Source organism: Mytilus californianus, unplaced genomic scaffold (assembly GCF_021869535.1).
Source record: "Mytilus californianus isolate M0D057914Y unplaced genomic scaffold, xbMytCali1.0.p SCAF_29, whole genome shotgun sequence".
NCBI classification, from domain to species: Eukaryota; Metazoa; Mollusca; class Bivalvia; order Mytilida; family Mytilidae; genus Mytilus; species Mytilus californianus.
This window is the reverse complement of record NW_026262678.1, coordinates 1110161-1128999: the sequence shown is the minus strand read 5'-3', so window position 1 is coordinate 1128999 and position 18839 is coordinate 1110161. Positions and strand designations below refer to the sequence as shown.

The window sequence follows — 18839 nt, the reverse complement described above, 5'->3', positions numbered from 1 at the left end:
GTACATGGTTAGATCACAGAGGGCAAGTAGAGGACATAAAATGAACATAATCTTACTTTAAAAGATAAATTCATCTTTGATCGTAATTGCAACAAGGTCAAACATTGGTCATAAAAAACTGGGGATGGTACGAATAATCATTTCGGCCATTTAGTTATTGTTCAAAGACTAATTTCTTTAAATGTTTTTTTTAAAACTCCCATTAATTTAATAGGCTAATCTTTTTGTAATTATTGTAATGTTGAAGGAAAGATAAGGTCCTGTGTCAGTTGGGTGGAGCATCGAGAACGTTTAATTATTTATTATTACAAATTCACATGCGATTATTTCATTAACAAACTGGGTAGCAGAAATGAAATATACGTTGTTAATTTGAGCACCATTGCCTACACCAATTTTAAAAGAGGATGTGGATGGGGGTTTACAGAATAGAGAATAATGGGCAAAAAACATAAAGAATAGGAGAAATGGACAAAAAAAATGAAGAATAGAGAGTAATGTGGTGCTTAAATATAAAGAATAGAGAATAATGTTCAAAAAGTATAAAGACTGGAGAAAAATGGCCTAGAAAATTAAAGAATACAGAAATGAAGGACCCCTATCCAGACCCTCTTAAAAGAATGTCGTTTGATAAGTGTAATTTATTATTTGATTATGAATTACTTTGGGCTAAACGAATCATGAATTTCATGGGGACTAAATTAATAGTTTCAAGTGGGATAAGGGGTATAGATTTCTCTTTCTCCTCCTGCCTTCTCCTTCATCACATGTTCTCCTAGCTATCATCTACACCCTACCTACCATTGTCCCACAACCTCTGTTCTATCCCCTCTATTCCCAGCCTCATGACTACCTCATACCTCGCTGCTTTGGTTTTAAAAGCATCTTAGTGGAATGCTATACACGCTGCATGCCAATATATCCTAGAAATATTCTATAACAAAATACCGTCATGCCACAGAGTAAACTATATTTTATTTCAGTTATTTAGTACTTTTTTCACATTTTACCACAAGTAACAAAAAGCACCTGTCCTCGATATATCATTATATTGAGCAATAGCATACTACATGCACATTTGGTTAAACATCACTGTGTTACAAATTATATAATCCAATATTATGAAGAAAAAAACCAGTGTTAATTTGACCACAAAATGTGCAATTGAACATGAAGGAAAATTGCCAAACCTTCACAAAAATTTAATTGAATAATCTGCACCAGAACAGAAGTTCATTATATACAAATTACCTTCTTGAATTGTATTGTATGTCTCTGCTGAGACTACTATAACACATTACTATAACATGTGTTATATTTATAGTAGACTTAGGTCTCAGCTACTTCGTCAAATCGGTAGTTTTTGTCTTGGCATATAGATTACTATCCGGCGGCGGCGTAAACTATTTGTATAAAGCTTTATGTCTCAGAAGGGTATAAAGCTAGGTAAATACCTGGAGGCTTCATACCTTGTATACAGATACCTTATGTTACGAAGTTTCCGTGTGTTATATGTTCGCTGTCCTTTACCTCATGTTCATTGTTTAGCGACTGCTTAAAAAAATCAAAGTGTGTTTGTGATGTAACCTCTCACTTATTATGAGTAATACGATAGTTAAATTTGGTATACGGGTTCCTTGCAACACTCTGCGTGTCCGCCAGATAATGTTCACCTGACCTTGACCTCATTTCATGGACCAGGGATCAAGGTTAAAGTTAGGTGATTAGGTCCGTGTCTTAATTGGATAGTAGGTCAACTATATATGGTTCATTGAAAGATTGTAAGCAATGATGTTGAAGAAAAAAATAACACATGTTACCATAAAATTTCCAGATATGAAACATATATTATGATATAATTGTCAATTTCCTGATGGATATGACAATTAATTTCCCATTTCCATCTAAATGAGAAAAGTGGTGTTTTCTGATGTGGATATGTCAAGAGGTGTTATACATTGCATGTATCTGTTATTAAAACAAATACGAAAAATGAAAACAACACTTTATAAATTTCATGCACCTAAAGCGCCTTTCTGTTTTTACCTATATCAGGAACGCTCAAAGCCTAATATTTTGAATCCAATTAAGGATGCATAACAGTTGAAGAGGGTCTCATTGGAGTCTAAGCATGACGCGGGATTGTCGATTCTCTTGTAAGCGTGACACGTGAAAGTCAAATTATTGTGCCGTGAAAACTGGAAATGAAGTCTTGCGGGACACGGGAAATTACAAAAAAATGAGAATTCTTTACGTACATAGTGTAAGCGGGATACGGGAATCAGACACAACAGTAAGCGGGATCCGGGATCAGAACCCCTAATGAGACCCCCGTTGAAGAGCTATATGACCAAAAGAAACCAAAAAATAATAGCCAAAACCATCTAAGATCAACTTTGACCTAGTTTCTTAATATTTTCTAAATTTTAATTTATACGGACAATTTTATAGAGGTTTTGTTACAAATCATGTCAGTATCGAAGTACTGACTACTGAGCTGATGATACTTGTAATACAGAGACATGCAATGATTATATACCGAAACTGGTAGTGAATGCGAGGTCTCCGGAAGGGTATAGAGTGAAACTGGGCGAGGTTCTAATAAGGCATTTATATCATTAGAAAAATATAGTTTATTCTTGGGTCACATGATCAATTAGTTGAGGTCCTGCATGGGATTCACATATCTATAATGACCATATGATTAAAAATTACAGTTGCGGATTCAGGGGGTATGGCGTAGAGGGCATACGCCCTCACCTTGTGATTAGAAACGCTATCATGGTTTAGCATAAAATCGTCCAAATGTGTGTCTTCCACTGGCGGATCCAGAAATTTCCATAAGTGGGGGCCCACTGACTGCCTAAGAGGGTGCCCGCTCCGGTCATGCTTCAGTGATTCCCTATATAATTAACCAACTTTTTCCTACAAAAGGGGGACCCGGGCCCCCTGCCCCCCCCCCCTAAATCCGCCTCTGTCTTCCCTTTTATGAAAGACAGTGTCTGCGGGGACGAGTAGTCAAATTGGCATTCGTAGTCTATATATGCGTCCCTGCATCCGGTTTTATAATATAATGTCATAAGAATGGGAATGAAACGTGAAATATACACGAGAATTATCGGTAATTTGGGGATTTTGTGAATTCAGTGAAGAGAATGGCAAATAATATTTTTAATTTGTATTTATTAGATAATAATACATTATAAACATTGCAAATTAGATGCACACTGAAGGAATAAAACTTACAGTCCCTGTAAAAGAAAACATAACTATATTATAAAATGTAAATGCACTTTAATAAAAATTTAATGAATTTGAAAAAGGGTATGTGAAAACTCGTGTATGAAAATATTTTCTTGGAAAAATGCAAAAAAAAAAACTTGACTAAGGAATGAAAGCGGCAAATCCGATTTAAAACTATAACTTAAAAAAAGATAACTTGTATTAGGCCTTTTTCCTGTCGAATTTGTTTGGAATTTTCTGCCTACAGGAAAAAACGAGTCTATTAAACTTTAATTCTTCTTTAATTCTTCTGTTTCAAGGTCTTCTTTTCTCTAAAGCCGCAATTGATTCAGAGTTTCTTTTATACAATTGTATGTATTTATTTGACTGGTATAAGTTTTGAACAAATTATTCCAATTAATTATAAGTTTTAAATGTCTTCCCCACATATGTATCACAATCGTCCATGTTAAGAATATTTATTAACTGAGAAAAACTGTTCACTTTCTATATAATTATTTATAAAACTTCTAACTTCTGAGTAGTAATCAATTTATTCACTAATAGAAGTGGGACACTTAAAAAGACGTATCGTATCTGTATTTGATACGTTGACGTATATGAACGTATGTAATAGTTATACACCGAGGGATAGGTGTGTCTGGATAAGAAACCCCGTCGGCCGGAGGCCGGAGGGGTTTCTTATCCAGACACGCCGTATCCCGAGGTGTATAACTAACTTACACCCCATTCTAAACCCTATATTTGTTAACATTGATTATTAAATGGAGAAAAAAAACGATAGCATATCTATTGACAATATCAAACCATGATTTATAAGAATATTTTTTTATTACATGAAACCCCACTAGTAACCTTTCTTAGGGTATCTTGTTCAAACTTTGACAAGTGAGTATATTTTACAAGTGTCAAAGTTGTTTTGCATATTCCCGTTAAATCCATGTGCTAATATGGATCAGCAGGTCAAGGTTGACTGTTTCGTGTATTCTTATTACAAACAAAAAAAACATCATGCTCCTGGTATACAGTTGTCAATATGGACGGGTAAAAGACGGACGACATTTTGTGACAAGCGTTGGATTTGGTAGAAGAGACTAAAGATAAAGGCAATATTATAACCCAAAGTACTTACCTGTATCAGTTTAATGAAGGTAATCATAACTGTATTTTATATTTTACGATTTTATCAAAAACAAAACCCCCCTCTCCTTCTTCTCGAGAAAAAACAAACATTCATATTCGAACATACTAAGGGATAGGTGTGTCTGCATTAGAAACCCGACTACCAGACACGCTCAACATACAATATTTAATATTGAGGAACTCCCTTTTTTTAGGGGGGGGGGGGGGGGGGCAATCAGGGGCTGATCCAGCCGGGGGTTCCCAACTCAAGAAAAAAGGGGGGTCCAACCATTCAAATGCTTTGATCTTTTAAATAAAAGTCGGGTCCAACCCGCGGAACGGCCACTGGGTAACCGGGGGGAAAGGGAGGGGGGGTGTTTGGCTGGGTCCGGGAGTTAGAATCCCCATTTTTGTTTTAAAGATCAATGCTTTAGAATAGAGACATATGACTGTGATAAAAAAAATTCAAGCAAAATAGTATTTAAAGGATTATTTTTGTATTCCATATAGATGCTTATTGGAATTTCCTAAAATGTGTTTTTTTTTTAATATCATGAAACAATTTGTGGTGAAAACTATTAGTAATTTCTTATATTCATGCTATTTAAAAAATATTCAATTTCTATTGTTACGAATAACAATGGACTTTGTTTGCGGGATGTAGAAGCAGGGGTTTCCAGAAACCCCGCTCGTCACACCCTGTGGTCAAAATCCATTGTTATTCGTAACAATAGATCTATTCAATTTACACTTGTTTCAGAAATAGAAACTATGAAGTATAACAATAGAACTGGGGTGTAACTTTTGGTTATTGTTAAAATACATGTAGCAATCGAGAATAGGGAAAAGAGTTGGAAAAAAAAAGCGAAAGGTTGATGACTATTTTTGGTCTCTATTAATTTCAATACCTGAATTGTTTTTTAATAATTGTTTAATAGATGTATTTAAAATGTGTTTATATACTTGCTTCGTGTATGTTAAAATCATGACTTCTTTTATCTATTGTTACATTTGTTGCCCTAAAGGTGATGTTTCTACGATATATATTTACAGAAACTAATAATACAATTATGAAAGCATGGACGACAGCAGAAGCTAACATCTACACACATTTAACATTCACGTGTTTTGCGTGTCAATCTATATACTTGTATATGTTTTAGGACTCGATATTTAAATCATTAGAACTACCCAGGCGTGAAGTTGAATTATATTTAACAATTAAAGTTTACGTTGACAATATCTATACGCGTACTTTAAATTTGCTAATAAATGAATCATTCAACATCAGCAGAGTCGGATTGGTGACTGCTACCAATTTTAATACATTTAGCAGGCAATACTTTTTTTTCAAATAGTAAAAATGAAAGAGAACAAAAATTTTCATCACCCTTTCCCTATTTGTTCCCTCTCTTATCCTTGTTCTCGAAATTATCATCACAGTTTTTGACTCAATCATTAACTATATCGCATTAGTATCATTTAAATTCATGCCTGAAAAGTAATGATCGATGGTTTAAATATCGAGTGTTTAGATATAAACGAGTAAACATAAATTGAAAACTATCGTGTTAAAAAGAGAGTGTATGAATGACCGAAAGACATCTAACATAACAAAACAAAATCCACATAAACATGTACTATTTAAACACGTAAATAATCAATTTTGATCAATAACCCATAGATACGTTCAGATACGTCAACGTATCAGATACGGATACGATACGTCTTTAAATGTCCCACTTCTATTTGCGATGATTACGGTATATTTCACGTTTCATTCCCGATCCGATGGCATTTTGGATGCGGGGACGCGTAGCCTGCGAATGCCAATTTGACTACTCGTCTCCGCATGCGGGGTCGCGCAGACAGCCTTTATGAAATGTTGCCCCCCTTTTAAAACTCATGGATCTGCTTCTGTATCATAGCAAATTTGGAACTTTTTAATCTTAAGTTATTAGGAGAAAAAATGAATTTCTGATCACATAATTACATACATGAATGACAACTATACAGGTTTATATGATAAAAGTACCCGACTTTAAAATGTATTGATTTTTCTGTCTTATTTTCAGTCCAAACATATGTAAAATAAAGGAAGTATATGGGACTGGAGAGAGATTCTACCGAGGATTTACAGACAAGAGACCAAAGAGAATATGTGATCGGCCCACGTAGGTATTGTTCTTTTTCTGTTTTTAATCACAAAATCTGTTATCCCACACTGGAATTTAAAGGTTTCCATGAGGTGAGATCATGTAAATACCTTGGACTTTTACCTTGCAGTTAACCCGAATAATTCAGTCCCTCCCCGTGATCGACTCTCCCACTCGCGAGGAATGTAGCCATCGTAGAGCAATGGAATATAACGACTGAATTTTTAGGGTTACCTTGTAGTAAACACATTAATTTGTTGGTCCTCAGTTAAGGGACATAACTCTTAAAAATCACTTCTACGTTTGTGTCAACCCTTTTCATTAATTCATTTTCAGCTTCTAAGTAACACAGATCATGTTTACTCTGTTTCACAAAATGCTTAATAAAACAGTGATGGAACTGGCTTTAACAAACACATTTCTGATTTAAACAGTTATCTCCCTATTTATTTGTATATTAATCTAGATCAAATTGTATATTAAACTATAATATTACAAAAAATCACAGGAATTTTTGTCAACTGTTTGCCTTATTCAATTCAATTCAATTCAATTCGGCAATATTTATTGGAAAGAGCACAATAGAGGCGTGATCCAAATACAGACAATAATATATTTAAACAACATATAACTGAAATATAGATCCATGTAACATCAAGTCATAAGCAAATTCTATGGATACCATATAGAGGGAAAAAGTTCCTGCTGCAACCTAATTATTGAATTTTTATGTTATAATGAAAATAATATTGTGAAATTCATTGATTTAGGAAAAAACCTTCGCACATCTGACCCAACATAATTCTGACCTGAATTATAATTATAAATTTAATCGATTTATCCAGCATTAAAATTTGTAAAGCCTTGATTTAAGAATCATGTATTAATTCTTATATTATGTTTGTGTGATATATTACAGATTTATAAGATATACCTGTTGTTCTGGGTACAGTAGAGAGGAAACAGGCAAAGGATGTCCTATAAGTAAGTTAGATAATGTTGGGTTGTAGGAAGAAAGCAATTTTTGAGGGTGTGGATGGGGGTTTACAGAATAGAAAACAATGGGCAAAAAATATACAGAATAGAGAAAAATGGACCCAAACAATAAAGAATAGAGAATAATGAGGTGCTAAAATATAAAGAATTCAAAGAATAATGGGCAAAAAGTATAAAGAATAGAGAAAAATGGCCTAAAAATTAAAGAATACAGAAATGAAGGAACCCCTATCCAGGCCCTTATTTTTACATCCACCGTGCATTTACTGATCCTGTTTGCAGATAGTTTGAAATTTTACAACACTCATTGTACAAGCAAATTCTTCGTCAAACTTTTCATGGATCCTATTGAAGGAAATGATTAGTTACGCTCCAGTATACATTCTACCTCAATCAATTGCATGCAGCGATGCAGGTCCAGACCTGGTATTGGTCTTGTTTAAAAACTCATAAATGTTTGGAGTCAATGAAAAGAATTTCTTAAGATTTTTACGTAAATAAAAATGTTACCATAAAATAAAGCCTTCATCTAAATAAAAAGTCTAACAAATAAATTCAATTATGCATCAAATTTGCTAATAGTAATATTAAAACTAAGACAGATCATTTGCAGCTATTTGCAATCAATATTTAGTTTAGACCCTGATCTTCATTAAAAGGTGGAGTGTATAAATGTGCATTTCTTGATAATAAGAGAAAAGGTTTATCCATGCCTTAAGTCAGGCGCCTTTCATTAGTTGTTTAGAAGTTATATCTGAGTATTTTTGTCCTTTAAAGATGTTGGCCTTTTTAAAAGTAATTATTTATCAACAGCTTCACAGCCAAGACATTTGTATTTGATGATCGACTATTATATATATTGACCTTTAGATGTTTGTAGCTTTTGTGTTGTTGGGTTGCTGTCACAAAGAAGATAATCTTACATTAGTATCAGTTAAAAGCTCAAAACAGCTTATGTAATATCCTTGTTTGTATGAGGGTGTGGATGGGGTTTACAAAATAAAGAATTATGGGCAAAATGTGCAGAATAAAGGACTAAAAATATAAAGAATATAGAAAAATCAGCCAAAAAAATAAAGAATAGAGAATAATGGGGTGATAAAATATAAAGAATAGAGAATAATAGGCCAAAATATAAAGAATAGAGAATAACAGGCAATATTTATAAGGAATCAAGAAAAATGGCATAAAAATTAAAGAATACAGAAACAAAGGACCCCATCCACACCCTCTTATATACTATTTATTTACAATTCCTTTTAACCATATGAAGGCTAGGCATTGAAATAAAAGATGTTGTCTAGAGATTTTCTACCTATCTGCTTATGAAATCAAGATTTGCACATTGTGTCTCTTTCTGTAACAGCTGGTTCAATGGAGAAGATATGATACAGATATATACCACACACGCCTTAACATTTAAATTCAAATAAAATCAAGAAGGGTTTCACACTTCATTTCCAATTTACAGATAAAAAAGAATACTTATTTTTTTAATTAGAGATATAAGTTTGTTTTATCTGATAATTAAAGATTTATGTGAGATAGGCTTGATTTTTTATGATGATTGGAGGCTCATTCTTTTACACAGATGTCAAAATAATTCTTTCAACAGGGATACACATCAGAAATTAGTATTCACTGGAAAGATTAAAGAAATATATAAGTTATAACCATGAAGCAATTGTATCAGGATCAGACATCATTTCATTTTGATTTCTTCTTTTTTTTTTGCTATTTATTTTGTTATAAAAGTTTGCTTGTTATTGAACTCTGAAAACAAATATGGAAAATAAATTAAAGAATTTCTGGACTCACATCAAACTTTTGTTTAACAAATAGGGCAGGGGAAGGTTGATAGTGGAGAAATTCAAATTCAAGATTTTGCCATTTTTTTTGTGAAAATTTCTATCAAAATAAAGGAAATAGCCAAAAATCTAAATAATTTTGTTTTCAACTGTGGAAATACTCACAAGGAGGTCATGCATTAGTGAATCTAGGATTTTTTTTAATGTGGCCTAAGTGGTTATTTAAAAACTTTTCTTCAAATGCCAGCCATGAATATAAAGACAAACATTTATCATAATCACATAGATCTATATAAATTTAGAAATTTAAATGCTGCAAGGCTAAACATGTGACCTAAGTGTTTAAGTTGCATTATCTAAAGCTCTCAAAATGATTTTAATGATGCATAATTTCAATGACTGACAGATTGATAACAATTTCATTGACATAAATGCATCACTTGAGATATAAATTTTGGAATGATTTGAATGATGCACTTATATTAATTATCAAATCAAATAAACTAAAAATAACTTCTAAGGACAGACAATGTTTTCCAACTTTATTCAACAATACAGGGACAAGAACATATTTGGGGAAAACTCAGTATCTTATTTTTTCTCTCCTAATTTTTAATAGAAACACTATTGTTTCACTTGTTTGACTAAATTTTTTGAAAACATTTACTTTCAACATATTCTTGAAATTTAGTTAGACAATTTATTTTGAAAAGCCATGCCCCCTCCTCCCTCCTGTGCTGGAAGTGGCTTTAAACACCAGTCAATCAATAGGTGCAAAAGGTTTACCTTTGTAAGACAGTGTAGGAAGAATGTTTCTTGCACAGATTAAGTCAATGACATCATATTTTTATGTTTTCAGCAAAACCGTTGACAAACATAGTGGAAACAGCAGGTGACAAGCTTTTCCTGTCAAAGTTTGTAGCACTATTAACTAATACAGAACTAGAAGAGAGCTTGAAGTTTGACGGAGCCTTTACAGCTTTTATTCCTGTTGATGAAGGTTTTCTTAACATTTCATACGATGATCGGTAAATATAATGAATTTTATCATTTTAGTTGGGTTTTTTCCATTTCATATAAAAAGAATTACGAATTTGAACCCTAGCTGCTTCTTAGGGAGCTACTATTTGATTTTATGGGGGAGGGGTGGGGGGGGGGGGGTGGGCTATGATGAAAAATTTTGTCCTGCATTTTTTTTTAGTTGTAATCTCTGTCCTGCCTTTTTATTTTTCACTCTATTCGGTCCTGCCTTTTTTTTTATTAGTTTATCCTGACTTTTTTTACATAAATTGTCATCCTGCTTTTTTTTTTGCCAAGTTGCTCATCGATCTGCCTTTTTTTTTTAAACTCAAAACTCCTGTCCTGCCTTTTTTTTCCAAATTTCATCCTAGCCCCCCCCCACCATGAAAATCAAATGGTAGCTCCCTTAACTACACTGACATGATAACAGATTTGTTTGTGCTGGCTAACATGATTTGCAGGAAAACTGTTATTTACAGATCCATGTCCTCACATATTATTATTATTACAAAGATACAAACAATCAATGCTCTTATTTCTTAATATCTCATACGTATACCAAACAGACAAACGGCATTTACCGTTAGAACTGATTAGAAGCACACTGCAAATAAAAAAGAGAAAAAAAAAACAGTTCGAGTATTGAATTATTTCCCTTTGTTTACTGCACCAATGTGAAGACATGCATTAAACTTCATTTCTCTAATTTTTGTGCTATTTTCACATTTCTTTGGCGGTGTGAGAAAAATATTTCTCCTTGCTAAAGTGAAATATCTGCTCTCAGCAAATGATTGGTCGAAATTTAATTATAACGTTAAATTTTCTCGATTTCTTCTGAATTTCCTATTGTGACGTCATGAAAAAACCTCATAAAAAAAGGCAACCATGCCTCAATAACGTCACATATAAAGAACACAACTTTCTGAACATCTTTGAAAAGGAAGGATAAAAATCATAAGAGAAACAGATTCCACCACTATAACTCATGTATTACAATATTTCTCCACTCTCAACAGTTAAATTTTAATTATTTAAAAAACTTGGCAAGCCTCGCACTTTAAATATTAAAATTTAACTGTCTCGAGTGGTGAAATATCGTTACACACTTGTTGCAGTGATTGAATCTATATATTTTTTTTCTAATGGAGACATCTCCTTTCGTTTTTTCCTTTTTCTTTAAATTATCATGTAGAGTCGTCAACTACCGCTTGGGGGGGAGTAAGTGGAGATACTACACTTGCTTAGAATCCTGACCTTAATCTGAGTTGCAGTTATGTTAATATGCCAATATGAAACAATTGGATAAGCTTTTGTTGACAAAAATGTTTAGGAAGGTAATATGTACAAAGGGAACACATAGCCAGCTTTATTTCGAGTTAAATTGCTGCTAAATATCAAATCAGTATCATTATAACATTTAGTGGTCAATTTTTATTATAAAAATAAGGAGATGAGGTATGATTGCCAATGAGATATAATCCACCAAAGTTCAAATAAAGTGGATGTAAGCAATTATAGGCACCGTACAGCCTTCAACATTGAGAAAAACCCATACCGTATAGTCGGTTATAGAAGGCCCCGACATGAAAAATATGAAACAGTTCAATTGAGAAAACTAACCGCCTAATTTATAACAAAACAATTTATGAAAAACAAATATGACAGACATAAACCAACGACAACCACTGAACTACAGGCTCCTGACTTGGGACAGGCACATAAAGAATGTGGCGGGGTAAAATATGTCTGTGAGCGCTCAACCCAAATATTGCATATTTTGGAAATTAATTTTTTTAATTGATATGCTTTTTTCATGTGTATACGTGTTAATCTACTTTCAGAGAGAGGCTACATCCATGGACTTTCAATGCCCCATCATTAGTTCATTATCATGTGGTCAAAGGTCGTCACAGTTATTCCAAGTTTAGAAAGAATCAAGAGATACCAACATTATATTATGGAACCAAAGATGTCAGAATTAATAAATATGCTTATGGGGTATAAAATTTATATTGATTACCATGAGGCCTAAATTAATATTTTGTTTGTTTCCCCAATCCCGACCCTGCCAAGCAGGTGTGGGTAGGTAGGTAGGGAAATAATTTTATTTTTCCAAGAAGCTTGAACATTTTCTGATGATCTGAAAGCCTGAAAATCGGCAATGAATAAAATAATATTTGACTAAGTTTTGACAATAAAATTTTATGAGTAGGACCATTTTTGCAGGGTCGGTCGGGATTGGGGAAACAAACAATATTTTATTTTAGGCCTGATAGAGTTCATTAATGTTGTAAATAGTAACTTTGCTTGCACAGAACTTTTAGCAAGGAAGTTTTTATCAACTATTTATTTTACTTTATAGCAAATTGAAAGGTTTGTTAATCAGTGATAAAACCTTCTGACGATTCAGATTGCAATTATATTTAAGCATGATTTATTAGAAAATTTGTACATGCAGACTACTCTTATCAAAATAAATCAAAATATTTGGTAAAGATTAAAAAAACATCAATCCAAAAATATAATAGAATAAACACAGAAAAGATGTTAGACATTAATGAATGATCTGTAACAAATGACAATTTTTTATATTATAAAATCATAGAATGAAAGTTTTATATATGGCAATATCTAGTGAGTTATTTCCCTTTGGTGTCATATTATGACAACTTTTATTGAGTTATGTCCCCTTAGTATCAAAGTATAACAATTTTTTATGAGCTTTTTCCCTTTAATATCATAATATGACAACATAATGAGTTGTGTCCCCTTACACTACCAAATTTAGAGAGTTATTTCCTCTTGGAGTTACAATATGGACATTTTTCGTGAATTAAATCCCGATATTTGTTAATTTACAGCGAATTCAATACAATTTAATAACCAGCACAAGAAATGAAAATGGATTTTGTCTTCAGAAATACCGTCACTTTTAATTGATAAAAAAAAAAAATCGTCTTGAATATACATGAAATATTTGCCACTGGACATTAAGCAACCAACAATCAATCAATTAATTGATAAATCTGATTAAACTTTGCAGGTTGTTACAGTAAACTGTGCCAGGATAATAATGCCTGACCAGCCTGCATCTAATGGTATCATACATGTAATTGATAGGGTTAGTATTAAAATTTACAAGAAAAAAACACATTTTTGTAAGATTTCAGTGATGGCAGTGTGAGTGATATTAATAGGTTTTATAAACAGTGAGAATTGAATATCACTTGATATCAACTCGAGTTATTTAATTTCAATATAGTAATAAACGATCTTTGCGGAGTTCATTATTACTATTTAGATTAAATAACTAGAGTTGATATCATTAGCCATTATCCAATTCTCACAAGTTGTTAAACCTATTTCTCTTATGGTCTACATTATCTTTGTCTTAAATAGAAAAGTCAGCGACTAGTTGATATAGTCTTTGCACATACCAGTATGAGTCATCATATGTCAAAGTTTTATAATATGGCAATATCTAGTGAGTTATTTCCCTTTAGTGTCATAATATGACAACTTTTATTGAGTTAGGTCCCCTTAATATCAAAGTATAACAATTTTGTATGAGCTTTGTCCCCTTAATATCATAATATGACAACATAATGAGTTGTGTGCTTATACACTACCATTAATGTAAACATCTCGCCCCATATGGAATTTACTGAACCCATATATATCGTATTAGGTCACTAGCGCACTGTGTAACGAATTTATCTTACCGACTATCTTAAATAGAAAAGTCAGCGACTAGTTGATATAGTCTTTGCACATACCAGTATGACATCATATGTCTTGTTTGGGGTCAAACTTTAACATCAGACATTTTGAAACTTTTTGTACACTTCAGAATGTTATAAAATTTGACAAAAATAAGATTTTCAGGTGAAAAGTGTGAGTGCTTTGTATCTTTTTGAATAAATCACATATCTCAATGGCCATGGAGGAAATGTACATCACTTTGACCTTTGAAAGGTTTCAATGACCTAACAATTGACAATGGAAACATCACAATATCGTTTCATTATGCTGGATTAGCCAATCAAATAAAGGCATTTTTCATATCACTTTTTTGTATCACATACACTCCATACAATGGGATACAAGAATTTCTCTTTAAGCGAGAGAAAGCATATTTTGAAGAATGGCCATTTGTGATGTTCCTGATATTCTATAAAACAAGTTATAAGTGATATATTTGTAAAAAGTGACCAATTTATATATAATTCTATACATGTATTAGCAACAGCTTGCCTCATAAAGATATTTGACTTAAACATCAAGATCTTTGTAATTGTATAAGACAAAAAGAGACGCGAAAGATACCTTAAAGGGACATTCAAACTCATAAGTCGAAAATAAACTGACAACGCCATGGCTAAAGAAGAAAAAAGATCAACAGACAAACAATATTAGTACACAAAACACAACAGAAAAAATTAAATTATCTTAACAAAATACATATCAAGTAATAGAAAGGTCTCAAAATGAGACAACTTTTCATTAAATGCAAAAATCTAGAAGGGTCTAAAACAAATATGTATGACAAGATTAACTAATACAAATAATTATAGATTGAGTAGTTGAAGAATTCAAATATAGAAAAGTATTCAACGAGTGATGGAACAATTAACACATTTATTAGAAATTCACAAATGTGTGTAGCATGAGCTGACAAGTTGAATATTTTTCGATATTTGAATTCTTCGAGTAGTTATTCGTGTTATTACATTGAGAATGGGCTTCAAATAAAGTAAGAAATACAAGGAACTAATTAGTACAATTTGTTTTGATGCAACTTCATCACCAGTGTCTTGACAACACCAATTGTTGTATGCTGTCAGAGGTGTGAAATTATCAGATATATTTAACATGTGAAATTATCCGTCTTTATCTAACTGGGAAATCAAGGTTTTCATATTTTAACAGATGTTATAATAATGTATATACATACAGGCATCTGCTTGAAATTATTTTATAGATATATGATACACTTTGTTTTTTTAATTCCAGGGGCTAAAAAGTGGCCTTATCATGCCCACTTGACATTATTAATGGAAATACAATCTGTCATTTATTTTCAGATGATAAAGCCATTGGACTCTATAGGCGACTTGGCAGAAATATTATTAAAACATGACAGATTTACCAAGTTCTCCCAACTGTTGTACAAAGCTAACTTAGTCAAAATGTTACAAGGAGACAGACATTTCACCATCTTTGCACCAAATGATGCAGCTTTTGATAGATTGCCTAAAATTATCAAAGAAAAGATTTTAACAGAGAGAAAAGTAGCTGAAGGTATTCATAGAAATTAGAAAAAAAGGAGATTTGTACAAATGTTAATTAGACAGTATTACCTGTGACACTACACAATAAAATTGAAATGTTAAAATAATAGATAAGTGACTGAACAAATAGACAGCTTATTGAAATAAGGTCGTAGTTTTCACCAGGCCTTGCAGTCATAAATAATTGCAGTACGATTACCTTACCGGTACTCAGACTCAGAATCCAACCAATCAGAATACTGAATTTACTGTTTCAAGTACTCGTTTTATGACCGTAGGCCTTTGGCTTAATAAGTATTGATCACAAGTCATTTGTATTTCAGATGAAACATTATCTATCAATTTTTTTTTCTTTCTTAAAAACATTTTAAAAAAGAATACAGGTAACGCCAAAATTTTTAAGAAAATTAAAAGAAGATTTGATCATAGAGAAAAGTATTTGAAGATATAAATGATTCCAGCCCTTTATCATCCAATCAGGAGCCACACAAGATTTTATTCTGATTACCATCTTTTTGTAAAGAAGTTGTGGGTAAATCAGGGTAAAATGTAAACAAAATATCACGCTCTTGTAACCTTAAGACCTTAGTAGAGAAGTTAGTCTGAAAGTATAACAATGACATGTTTTTTTTTTTTTTATAAATTCACTTGTATTTGTACAATTTATGCAGTAAAATATAAAAAGTAAATACTAAAAATATGTTAAAGGTTGACCTTCCAATCTCCATGTACGAGATTGAGTCCAATTAGAATATACATCATAAATATGTACAGTACAGCAGGTGCAGCATAAAATATATCGACAACTTTAGAATTTATGTACAATTCCTTTGTCACAATAGACCTTAATATTGGTTTTTTTTTTTTTATTTTTATTTTTTTATCCAACATATATAATAATTTTACAACAGTACAGTTATCAAATAGCAAGTTCATATATGACATTTTTTTAATGAATAGGTATGATTGCCAATGAGACAACTCTCCACCAGAGACTGATTGATGTAAAAGTAAGCAACTATAATTCACTGTGGTCCCTGTACAGCCTTCAACAATGAGCAAAACCCATACTGCATAGCAAGCTATAAGAAGTCTCGAAATGACAAGTGTAAAAACAATTCAAATGTGAAACCTAACAGCCTAATTTATGTACAAAACATTAAATGAAAAACAAATATGATTTACAGAAACAAACAACAACCACTGAATTACAGGCTCCTGACTCCAGACAAGCACATACAGAATGTGACAGGATTAAATATGTTTGCTGGTTTATGTCTATTTGTACACAATTTCAAAATGAGAATCTACTATTGAGGTTTCTTTTTTTTTGTTCTTTGCAGCTATAGCTAAATACCATATTGTAAAAGGTGTCCACTGTGGAGCAAGTACGATAATGACATGGGGATTGAATACGTTACATAGTGGATCACTTACTTTCCGCTGTAAATACAATGGAAATTACGTCAACGAGGCCAAGCTTCTGACAGAGGATATAATGGCGGGTAATGGAGTAGTCCATGTTATTGATAAAGTTTTATTACCAGATTCAGGTACATTAGAATTATTTTTCTCATTTTTACAATTTTTTTTAAAAATCTGTACATTAAGTAGTTGTTAGCAATATTGTACACATAATTTGGCATATTTTGTATTTGTTTATCATATATAACAATTGTCAGATAGAAAAAAAAACAATTTGGATGTTCATAGCAAGATGTCATTTTTCAAACATAAACATACCTTTAGTTCCGGTACAAATATACAGATAGTCTAAAGTATGGTATTTTTTACTTATATGAATAACTGATGAATTCAATCGACGTTTTAAAACATCCCTACATTTCACATTGTCACAGTATAAGGTCTTGGCACACAGTTATTGTCCTTTGATTTTGGTCGTTTACGAATATAGTCAGTAGTGAGGACAGTGTATAACTTGCAAATTTTTTCACACACCTTCCAAATTTATTTCTTTAAATTTTATGCATGAAATTGTAAGGGGATGAAATTGCATGTAAAAAAAGGTGGGTCATGAATTTTCTGGTAAATTAGTGATTTGGTCTAGTTGTAAAATTGTGCATATTTTGTGTTAGAGCTCAGTACATGTATACCATAGTTTGTCCCAAAAGTTGTACACTACACTGTTAAAATCTTTTTGAGAAAATGCAAGTGAGATTTTTCTTATTTGCATTTATTGTTCACTAAGAAATGCACTACAAAATAACTGTGTTCTCTGGTCAGTAATTCATAAAATTGATTCTTAAAAAATTATGGATTATCTCCCTTGTATTTCACAAATTTTGAAATCATTTATCTCCCTTACATAAAATTGAGAGAAATTATATTTTATTTTAATTCGTCAATATCAAGAGACCTAAGGGAGAGAGTGATGTGATAGGAATCAGTTATGAATTGAATTAGGAATATATCCGTTATAACTTTTCATGTTAAAATGTTTGAGGCCAAAATTGATCCCTTCTAGACATTAAAATATTGGCTTGGGTAAACAAAATTTTGCTAATAAAATGTATCCAATTCAGAAAAATATTTGATAAATTGATTAATTGTTAGTAAATTTGCTCAATATTTCAGAAAAATTCTTATGGAAATGGTGGAGGTAATTTTTTTTTACAATCAATTTGCAGCTGACATGGATAGATGAAAATAACTTTTTTTGATTTAGTCTCCTCAAAAATCATTCCAATCATTAAGGTTTTTGTACCCTCCCCCTCAACCAAATCTTCCCTGGTTAACTAAATGATATTGATGATGTTTTTTAGTAAAGGGGGATAACTTATATATTTTGTTAAGATTTTAGAATATACAGGGGAGATAATCCATTACTTTTAATGTTATTAATAATGTTATGGACAGGAGCAAATTGAATTTCTGTCTCTTTAGAAATGAATTCAAAGTCCTACAGTACTATTTTAACTCTGAATGGGAAAAGGATGAGCTATGATTAAAGTTTAAGAAAATTTTGAGAAATGACTGCTTTAATTAATAGTTAAAAATTACAAAATATGAAATAAGATGTTTGGAGTTCTTTTAAGCATTCAAAATTTGTTTTAATCCTTGAATTAAGTGCTGAAAATTTTTAACATCTTGTTGTCTACATTTCATTCAGGGTCTTGGATCCTTTTCCAGTAGAACAAAGAAGCATTAAAATATAAGATATACAAGTAAATAAATCATTTTTT

General features: G+C 31.9%; 1 protein-coding gene across 3 annotated transcripts in view; it reads left to right on the top strand.

The window, feature by feature from the left end:
• The window catches only part of LOC127732862 (transforming growth factor-beta-induced protein ig-h3-like), a 43298-nt gene that overhangs the window by 16945 nt on the left and 7514 nt on the right, over positions 1 to 18839 (top strand). For 2 of the 3 annotated variants that reach the window (XM_052242049.1, XM_052242047.1), the window contains exons 3-9: positions 6441 to 6539; positions 7441 to 7505; positions 10185 to 10353; positions 12187 to 12343; positions 13389 to 13466; positions 15430 to 15646; positions 16980 to 17189. In XM_052242049.1, the coding sequence (XP_052098009.1) occupies positions 6441 to 6539; positions 7441 to 7505; positions 10185 to 10353; positions 12187 to 12343; positions 13389 to 13466; positions 15430 to 15646; positions 16980 to 17189 (995 nt within the window). Of the gene's footprint in view, positions 1 to 6440; positions 6544 to 7440; positions 7506 to 10184; positions 10354 to 12186; positions 12344 to 13388; positions 13467 to 15429; positions 15647 to 16979; positions 17190 to 18839 lie in introns of all 3 variants that reach the window. The other variant, XM_052242050.1, reaches the window with a different exon arrangement.